General features: G+C 39.3%; 1 protein-coding gene across 4 annotated transcripts in view; it reads left to right on the top strand.

Annotated features, from left to right (window-relative positions):
• LOC109628256 (CAP-Gly domain-containing linker protein 4) overlaps positions 1-10837 on the top strand; it is a 31777-nt gene that overhangs the window by 15878 nt on the left and 5062 nt on the right. For all 4 annotated transcript variants that reach the window (XM_020085277.2, XM_069535303.1, XM_069535304.1 and 1 more), the window contains exons 8-12: positions 2109-2244; positions 2559-2690; positions 7458-7646; positions 8257-8391; positions 10158-10281. In XM_020085277.2, coding sequence (XP_019940836.2) covers positions 2109-2244; positions 2559-2690; positions 7458-7646; positions 8257-8391; positions 10158-10281 — 716 coding nt within the window. The remainder of the gene's footprint in view (positions 1-2108; positions 2245-2558; positions 2691-7457; positions 7647-8256; positions 8392-10157; positions 10282-10837) is intronic.

Below are 10837 nucleotides of genomic sequence, written 5' to 3'. Positions count from 1 at the left end.
GCATTTGAACAGCTTTTTATTTGCTTACAGGTGCTTTAAATGTTTAGTTCTCTGTTTTTATTGATGCTGATTCTTGCCATCCTGCTTTTTTCAAATAAGAGAATACAATTACTATTTAGGATCATTAATTAAATCAATATACTATATTTTACCACAGCACAAGAGTGTTACACTTTGAGGCTCATGCCTGTATCAACATCATGAGTGCTTTTCAGCTGTGTACTGGGTTATCCTAAACAATAAAGAAGCTTTTTAAAACTCATTTTTAACCCTCTACAATTATTTCAGCCCTCAACTAAGAAAGAAAAGTTACCAGTTGCTAGGCAACACTGTTTTGGCAACCTTCTGTCATTCAGGGTTATTTCTAACAGTTCATGCTGGCATATCATCAGCATTTATCAGAATATGTTCAAGTTCATGTAACTCCAATTGTGATCTTCTTAAATGTCTGGTGAAAAAAGTTTTAGAATACATCATTTGCCTTTGGGGGATCCACATCATCTGGAAAATGATGGAAATGATGGAAGAGCAGCACAGTCAGTGGAACTTGTTTGGGATGAACTGGACACAGTTTTTATGACAGAGACCCTGACTAATGACTCTTATTAGATCAGGAAGTGGCTTTTCAAACTCTTGGGGTTGAGGAGTTTATTAACTTTGAATGGCGCCCCAACGATGTACAACTTAATTGAATTTAATGTCATAAGATCTCACATAGTAAAGCGGTTTTATTCATTACGATTTTAAGGAAGTATTTAAAGAACCTGGAAACTAATCATGATGCTTGTGTGAATCAGCTCCAATCGTCTGTAAACACTGGCTTTAAAGCTTTTAAATTTACAGTGTAAGGACATGTGTGTGTGTGTAGCTTTTGATTTGTTGACAAATCAGTGGTAGCGAATTAGAGAGAGAACTGTTGATACATAAATGACACTACTGGTGTCAGAGCAAAGTGGTAGTGGGTGCTTGTTACTTGTCAGTTTTGCATTAGCCACATTGCTAAAGCTTGCATAGCATTCAACTGCACACATCTTGAAAGAAATGCGTCATGGTTGAAATATTTGTTATAGGCCCTTTTCAGACCTGCTGTTAACATCGGTCCTGTGAGATCCAATCACATGTGCACAGCTCTAAGCTTCACTGGTATTAAAATGCATCCTGAATATGACTCCTATGATCACAACACACCAAATAACAACGTACGTCTTTTGTTTTTACCTGGTCTGAGTTTATAACTCCAGATGTGATGACAATGTTAAATGGTGATCAGTGTTTATATTGTTGTGATAGACACAAATGTTTGTACATTTGAAACACAGAGATCAGAGGACGTCAGCTGTTCCTTCACATGTGGCCTCTGATGCATTTGTGTTCATACAGTGAAAAGAATATGTTACCTCATGCATCCTAGCCATAGACTCCTAGCCCACCTTCAAATGCAGTGTGATTGATCAGATTTAGGTGAGTTCAGACCTGCACTCAGCGCTGGCCACTTGTGATGGGTTCACTCAGGACAGATGTTAATACCAGGTCTGAATGGGGTCATAGATTACAACGTAATGCCAGTTGTTCAACTGAAAACCATCAGCAGTTTCTCTTCTTGTAGTCATGGACCTACCTACCCTGGTAGTAGTTTGTTTCATGCGGCTGTAGTCTGTGGTGTGCCTTCTCTATTGCCTACCCAGATGCTCACACATTCACACATCCAATAGATGCAGAGACATGCAGATGATGAGACAATTTTAATTCTACCAGAGTCAGACATTTGCTGTGAAAGAATGAGCCATAAATAGATTGTTGTGTTACTTTGAGAACAGAATTGCTGTGTGCCGTTGTAGAGATTGGCTAATCAAAACTTTATTATCTTCTCTGCACTTTCTGGCACAGTTGAATGGTTTGAACTGCGTTTTCCTTTAATCGATTCTCTTCTGCTGCTTAAGTGAACATAGACACATTAACAAGTCGTCGAGTTGGTGGTTCTGCTCTTGACCTGATGCCTAACTTCTCATCTAAAGATTTCACTTTACACACTGCTCAGTGCACTGCAGTTCTTTTGCTGCATGTGTTGATTCCTTTGTTGATATTTGCATTTATTTGTGTTTAAACAGGTCGGAACTCTGCGATTCTGTGGCAGCACTGAGTTCTCAGGAGGCCTCTGGGCTGGAGTGGAGCTCGACAAACCAGAGGGGAAGAATGACGGCTCGGTAGCAGGGGTTCAGTATTTCACCTGTTTAATCAAACATGGTAGGTCATACCACAACCCAGAAGCACCTAATGAACAAACACATTGATTCCCCCACAAGCTCTATTAATGTCTTATACAATTATTGACTTAATGAGACTTAATTGGTCCAGTCAGATTTTCAGTGGCATTTCATCTAACTCCATGAAATCAGATTTTGCCCTTTGCCTTTTTTTTTTTTGTTACTGTATTCTGATTGGCACAATGATGTTTTTTGTTGTTATTTCTACAACTCTATAAAGCAGTTGTTAGGTCACACGTTACCTGCTGACTTATTTTCCTTCCTTTAAATTGTTTTTTAATGCTTTTTTGACAGGAATTTTTGCTCCCCTTTCCAAGATAAGCAAACCTTTGGAAAGACATAAAACCAGCACCACAAGGACGTCTACACCCATACGGCCCCATCGTCGCATTGACCTGTCCCGCATCACCTCAAAGATAAACACAGGTGGAGAACAATGGCAAACGGATCACTCAGTATCTGCTTTTGACTTGTTTGGTATCGTGTCAAGCTGTAAAAAGGTACAACACAACTGTTGTTGAGACAGGGCGGTTGCTGATTGACCACTTCTCCACCCGGCTCTGTTAACATGATTCTGGTTGTATCAGGTTCACTGAACATTGCACGTCAGCATGGGGCTAAAGAATGGGTTTGCCTGCAAGCACTGGCACAAATTACTTAAAATAAAAAATGACATAAAGTCTTCTAGGCATAACTCAAACTACAAAGGCAGTGAGACAGAATAGTCTGTGGGTCGCTGTGGCCAAAGAAGTGTTTGAACTTTTGAAGTGGTGAAAAAGATGTCACACTGGTAAGTTTCCTCATGTCACAAGCACAGCCCCTGGAAGGAGAACCAACTTATATTATTGGAGACCACACATTGTATAAGAAACAAAGGAACTGTGACTGATAAACCAGATATTGTTGAACAACAATATTATTCCCATAGATGGCTTCCTTATATTACCTTGTGAGGTTTGGGGGTTCAAACATCAATAGAAACAGTGAATAGTTTTTTTTTTTCACTCTAGGGATGATGTGTTGAAAATGAGAGAAGTTGTTTGAAATAGCCCTCTCCGCCAACTTGATTACAAAAGTGTCCACATCCTGGGAGATAGTCTGGTGATCACTCTTCCCCCTGTCCCTCTTCTATAAAGTGAAAGTCATCTTATACATCAAATTAGAATAGAAATTAGGCGAATGAACACCTCTGCCAAGGCCCAACAGTCCCCTTATAGAACCAAATTTAAATTCACTGAAAATGTTGGAAAACACTTTGTCTTTCAATGCTAAAACAATTTCCTGTTTATGCGTAATCCTGCTAAATGGTAAACAAACGCTGATGACAACATAAGCTCGAAGGAAATATATTAATCGCAAAAGGATGTATCCACATGCACTGTATGCATTTGAACTAAAATATAACTTGAACTTATTTTGAGATAGAGACTAAAAGGAAAAAGGAAAACAATTGTGGGAGAGACAAAAATCCCAATCCAAATCTCTAAATGTTTCCTATTTGAATTGTACTCTACTGTGTATTTGTGAAAACTACCTAAAAGGAGGACTTTTTTTGAAAGACAGTTGAGAGAGATGTCATTGTTGACATAGATAAAGGAAAATGCAGTGATAACAGTAATGATCTATAATATGCAGGGAAGCATCAGCAGTATGTTTATCATCTGCATCTGCTCATTAGTTTTCGAAAATAATAAACTTAGGGAGTGGTATATCTGTTGGATCTGTTGACATTTATTTGAATGAATTGGTGTTTTCTAAAAAAAAATGCTGCATTAACAGAATTGATATGATGATATGAGAACACACTCCTTCTAGATTCTAGACTTAACAGACACACGTGTTGACAGAATGAGCTTTTAGGACACTATGGAGGGACTGAGTCAATCCATAGGTGAGTTCATCAGTGAAGTCATGACTCCTACTGACGTACCATTTTGTACCAAAAATAGACTGTCTCATCCTTCCTCGTCTGTGTGAGCCATGACACTGCATGCCAGGACTTATTGCATCCAGGCTTTCGTATTAATCTTCTTGGAATGCTTTGAAGGGTGGGTTCTGAACTGATGCCAAAGGACAAAGCATAAATTAGCTTGCTGACAGGACCTTGCTCTGACAGTCCTTGGATGCCCACGCCCTGAACTCTCGACTAATGTTGTCTCATCATATAGTCCGGTCACCTTTTGAACATTGTAGCAACCTTGCCTTGGTAGCTTTTCCTGGTTCCTGCGCCCTCTAGGGGTTTATAGCTGTGTTGTGGTGATGCAGTATTCAAAGGTTTTGGAGGCCAATTGTTCCGGACGTGAGTGGAATAGCAGACCTCATCGTGGCCTATGGAATTCAGTGATTGATAGTCCAATTAAGCAGGGTTTAATAACTAGGGCATAGACGGCTGAATAACCTGGCAGCCATTCATCACTAAGTGTGTGTGTCAGTGCAAGTGTGTGGCACGCATTACATGTGCTGGTGTGTGTGTTGGCACAGCCATACAATCCAGGTACCAAACTAATTTATGACTAAACACTTTTTAGGGTCTTTGTCGACCGTTTACAGCTTAAACTCTCCAAACCACCTGTGTTGCACCATCCATTCAGATCAGCAGAGTGAATCTATAGATCTGATGGGTCATTGTGGGACTGTCTCTTCTTGCTAACCTGGAAGGATAGACACAACAGAATGCGCTATTAGAGAGTGTCAACTGCAGCTCAGGCTTCAGAGGGTGGCAGGAACAAAGACAATGCTCACAAATGACCACTGCTCGATTCAGAAAGCCTCAGTCTGTGCTGCAGTCCGTCACTTGATGGGAACGCCGCTATGTGGGAGGGATTGATAGAGTCAGGAAGTCCCTGCAAGCTAAAGGTCAGGTGACAAGAATGTTTGGTATTCTGAGTCGGAATGGAGTCTCCTCATTGGAGTTGAAAGGAAAGCCACCACTTTGCCTCTGAGGGGAATGTCGCCCAGCTGCCTCGAAATGTAAACTGAAATGGCAATCAATAAATACTAAGCTTTTATGAGAATTTCCAAACGTCTTTTCAAAGCACAATATAAAGTGTGAACTAAGGTGATGTAATAAAGAGTTGAGCCTGATAGGAAACAGTTTATGTGGCAATCCTTTTTTGAAATAATTTTTTTTTTTGGATTGCTCTGATACATGGATCTTAATTTTTATTAACTAAAAGGCTTTTGTGTGTTAGTTGTAGATTTGATTCAGATCTGGAAACAACACAATGAACACTTGTTTTTTGATGTAAACTTACAGGTATGATCACTTCTGCAAGTTATTTTGTGTTATTTTTCATTTGAGCCGGCACCAAGATTTATTTTTAAAGATTTATTTTTTCTGTTTGAATTTCCTGTCATTGGGGCCTTTGTGTCAGTGTAACTGCTTGTCTCTGCATATTTGTCTCTCATTGTGTGTTAGAGCAAAGGAAGACGGTCTTGGTACAATCGGGAGAGAATGCCTCTCAGAACCTCTTGTTTCATGGCTACTCAACAATACCATGCTGTCTTTTATTTGCTATTCTACACTCTCCTGCTTTTGTGTGTTATCTTTTCAGTGTAGCTTTTTTTGTCTCTGTTGTTAAATCTGCTACTCTTGGGACTCACTTCTACTTCTCCTTAGTTCCCTCTTTTGTAATTGTCTTTACTTTTCTCTAAACTTTATTTCAACTCATACTAGATAAGTGTTGGATGGCTTCTTAAAATGCCACTAGTGTCCACCTATGGTCACAATATTTCCACTTGGATTATCAAGTGTAAGTGCTCAAGCAGACCTTTGACTTTCTTACTTCAAACATTACAGAGCTGTGATGATGCTTTATTTATGCAACCATCTAATCTGGCTTGGATGAATATTGATTTGTGTGTGAACATAATGAAGAACATTTGTGCGGAAGTGGCTTTGCAATATTTAATAGAATCTCTCCTCGGTTAAAACCTTTGGAAATTGTTCAGATCCTAGTTCCACACACCTCTAATCACCATCTGTCTGTGATGATTACACACTTTAATGGTTGAATCCAGCATCATAATCCATCTGTGTGTAGCTCAACAGAAACATCAAAGCCCTTTTTTGGAATTATAAAGTACTTTTATATCATACTTTTATATACCATTCTGTACCCTGCAGAAATGCATCTGTAATTAAAGGATAATTCAGATGATAAATTAGAATTTCCATCTCCATTTGCATTTAGATAGATAATATGTTTCAGCAACAAGTGAATATTGAGCATAATCAGAATTCCAGATCTTGTCCTCAAACTGAAAATACTCCATGTTTGGAATTTATATTCATTGTGCATGAGGCCAAAACCACACCACTCCAGTAATCAATCAGGGCAACAAGGAATTGAATAGCTTAGGCGGAAATGACAGAATCAGGAGCTCCATCTATTATATCTGTGCATTGCTGTCCAATCTTAGAGGTCCATTAGCTAATACTAACATTTGAAGACAACTTTTGGCAAAGGTTGATAAGTTTTCTGTCCATCACTGCCTGGGTCCTAATTAGTTTGTTGCTGAATCTTCTCTTCTTCGTAAAGCGCTTTGGAACAGATTTAATCAATTAGCCTCTAAGAGTTGGGCACTTAATGAACTTATGGCCTGTGAAGGTCTGTGAAAGTTAAAAGCATAATGAGGTCCTGCATCTAAATGGTTTTTAAAGAGTGAAATTGGGCATACCCCTACTCAACTCATCCCTCATGTTGGGTGGAGATCAGCGTGTTGACCCGATTTTGGACCTCGGCCAGATCGAGCTCTCTTCATTAGTGATGCCTCAGAATAATGTGCCACAGCAGCTTGGACTTCTGAAAAAGTACCGTGGTAATTGTTTGGATCTGAGTGTTGTTGGCACTGTCACATTCCGGAGGAGAAAATGGAAAAATAGGCTGATGTCCGTTATTTCAATTAAAAGTTCCTGATATAATGGAATGGATGCATGGTTTTCTCAGTATTAAGCGTTGAGGGACACAGTTTGTGACATTAGCTAACCTTCACAACCAATATGAAGCCTAGATGCATCAGTTATTTCACCTTACTGAATGATATAGCTGTTGTGGGCATCTTCACATTACTAGATTTTCATGGGTTATAAACTTTTTCATCTTGTTCAATCACTTCACTGTTTTGAGAGGTTGTTTCTTAACCGCTTCCTTGTGTTTTCCATCTCTTCATTCTCTGTCATTTTCCCCACAGGTGTTCTCTCCCGCTCTCTTTCCTCTTCATCCTCTTCACTGGACTCTCGGCATGGGCCAGGTGCCCGACCTCGTCCACTGCCAAGGCAACACCGTCCTGCCAGGCAGAGAAGGGAGCGTGTTAGTCCCAGGACCTCGCCCTCACTAGCGCTGCATTCATATTCTGGCACCACTGTGCTGACTGCTGCAGGTCTGTATTATCTTTACCATGATTTAATGAAGATTGCTATCATTTAGTTTATGGAGCGACCCCTGCGAGCTAGTTCAGGCAGCCAACTCGAGCTGCGCTGCTCCAAGCATGTGACACACATCATGTGACATACCTCATTCTCCACAATCACCCCTTATACACACCCACCTTATTAGGCGACCTATTTAAGCAGAGAGAAATTTCCCATCACCCCCTCTGCTCGCACTGCTGCTGCATTATTGCAGTATTCCCCTCCACCACCCCTGCATCCACCTGCAGGCTCCGACGGGGATTACAAGTATTTACTCGTCACTCCCATCATATCTGTGTAATCATATCAGGGGAGTGACTAAGTCGGAGCCTGGACGCCAAACACAAACTATGTACTACTGCTGCAATATAAACGGTTGAACGTGAGTTGTCTGACTGAACTATTCAATGTAGATGTTGATAGTAGTGATGTTGGTGTATTGTTCCAAAGAGGTGGTCCTGTGTATTTTAAATCCTAATTGTGTCTTGTATTATATGAGTCAGGATTTTTACATTATTATACAGATCTGAGGGAAATAATGATCACAGCAGTAAAGAAGACTTTGTTCATCTCCCCCAGGTGTCCGAAGCAGAACCCCCTCAGCGAGTAGCTCTGTGTATGAGGGCCCTGAGGTGCGTCTGGGGGAGAGGGTGCTGGTGGTGGGTCAGAGAACTGGTGTGGTCCAGTTTTATGGAAAGACCAGCTTTGCTCCAGGTCAGTAACTACAGTGATTTAATCAAGACAAAATGTCTGCCATTGTTTCATCGTAGCTATTATTTAGAAGTGAAATACTCATTAGAATTATTATTTTAAATTTATTAACAAGCACCGACGCAGATCCCACACACTGATTCACAGTTTTTAACATTTGATTTAATTATATGAGTAATATGACCTTCATACTTACTGCAATTTTTTTTAATGTGAGTTGAACAAACTGTTCTCTCTGGAAAAAAGATTCAGCCATGTGTGTATAACAGCTTGAGATTAGAAATAAACTTAAGAAAAAAAAGTCTTAAAACATTAATTATCCTCTAAATTAATCACATTTGTCCTAACTTAGCTGTTTCCCACACAAAGAATTATAACTACTGCAGTTTTCTCAAATGTGTCCCTAAATGTATCCTGGTATTTTTATTGGGCAGCAAACTGTTGATCTGGAGCTTTCTGGACAAATAAATGGAGGATTGATGATTACACAGCTTTTAATACATGAAAATAAAACAACTCACAGTCAGAGTCTAATAACAAAGAAAAGAATATTAACAGATCTTGACCATCAACACTAATAGACTTTTGTGGAAACATTAATCATAAGAAGTGACATGGATGAATGAAGGCAATTTAAGCTCTAAATGTAAAAAACGTGTTTGTTCTCGATAAACCTAACTTTAAAAAAAATTCATCTCGGTTCTTCTTGTTGGACAGAAGATACTGATGGAAAAATATTTTTGGAAAAATATGAGAAACTCTTGCTGAGCAGAATCCAAACAGAATAAACAGTTCACAGTATTAATCAGCAAGTACTTCTGCTCAGGCATCAGTCATGTATAGATAAGTATTAATGTATAACCCACCACTGACTACGTGGGATTTTCAGTTTTAAGTTCCTTTGATACTCTTTAATCAGTGCTATCTCAGCCTCAGTGCATTGAGGACTGTGTCTCTGCAGCCGAAAAAACTCTTCTCGCTGAGCGCTGTACAGTTAATTACTTCTTTATAACATTTAGTTTGAGCCATGCCAGCAGAGAGAAGGACTCCGTGAACTCATGTTCTGCCTCATATAGAAGAGTCACATCATTTAACGGGGCAGAGACGGGAAGTTAAAGAGCTACACAATTGTTTTAATAGTATCCACCTAATAGGACGTGTTATACAGATATATTATAGACTCAAGACACGTACACTTAGTGTAGGGTTAGTTTATCTGATATAATGAAATCAGAACTTTAAGTCTAATTCCACCATTTACAAGACTAATAACTTTCCATGTAGAGAGGTTGCTGGAAACATAACCAGCCATTTGTTTAGTCAATAGCTTCTAATTGTTTCTCTGTCCAGTTTGTCTCATCTATCCAGCAGATATAATTGTCCAACATCTGATATATCGTTGCTGAATGACTAATACACAACTTTCTTTACTCATGACTGACATCTCTCTTTTTTAGGTGCACCTCTCATTTTAAGCGAATCTTAAATCATGCCTATATACTTAAAACTGTCTATATATGCATATTTATGGAAACATATATTTCAATATCTCACATATGCACATATTGTATATAGTATACATTACATATATTGCATTTTTATACTTGAACATGCTCTCTTGTATACTTCATTCTGACTATCTGCTGCTGTAATGAGGTGAATCCAGCGTGGAATTATTTAGTTTAAGTTTATCTTATGTTATTTGACATGTGATTTTGGCACAGTTTTCCCTTGACCCTGAGTCGGACTGTGTCTCTTTGTCTGCACAGGCCTCTGGTTGGGCATTGAACTGGACAAGCCAAGTGGTAAGAATGATGGATCAGTGGGAGGAGTGAGGTACTTCAGCTGCCCACCAAAACATGGCGTTTTTGCTCCTCCATCTCGTGTTCAAAGGTGAGTGCAGGCCCTTTTCAAAATAGCTTATATTTTCCACAAATTATCAATGGCGCCTTTTGATTTTTACCAGTGGTTAACCTCAGAAGCAAAAACAAATGAGTCAAATAAGTATGTGTAAGAAATTCTATTAAATTTCAGAGCAGATTTTTGAAGAACTCGACATACGCCCTTAAAACCCAGAGGTTGTATTTCATTGCCCTCATTAATACATCTGATGGCACTAATGAGCTCCTTTGACAGCATCATTTGTGCAAGCGTTGATGTATTTGATTTTGCCTACTGTGCAACAAACAGCCATCCTCTGTACTGGTGATTAACAAGAGTCAGACATGTCAAACGTGAGGCCTGGGGACGTGGTCCACCGTAACCTCTCAACTTAATGTGGCACCTCGTAACGATCTGGTCACCTTCATTTGTGCTTTTAAATATGGTTTATGCATAATGAGCGTATAAGATCTATATATATATATATAGTGTGCAAATGATGAGGTTGTTTGCCTGTTGCCCCATGTTTGCAACAAATACTGTGATAAGATAATTAGCTACTTCACTC

This window comes from Paralichthys olivaceus, chromosome 12 (assembly GCF_024713975.1).
Source record: "Paralichthys olivaceus isolate ysfri-2021 chromosome 12, ASM2471397v2, whole genome shotgun sequence".
Classification (NCBI taxonomy): Eukaryota; Metazoa; Chordata; class Actinopteri; order Pleuronectiformes; family Paralichthyidae; genus Paralichthys; species Paralichthys olivaceus.
This window is presented reverse-complemented; position numbering and strand designations above follow the sequence as displayed.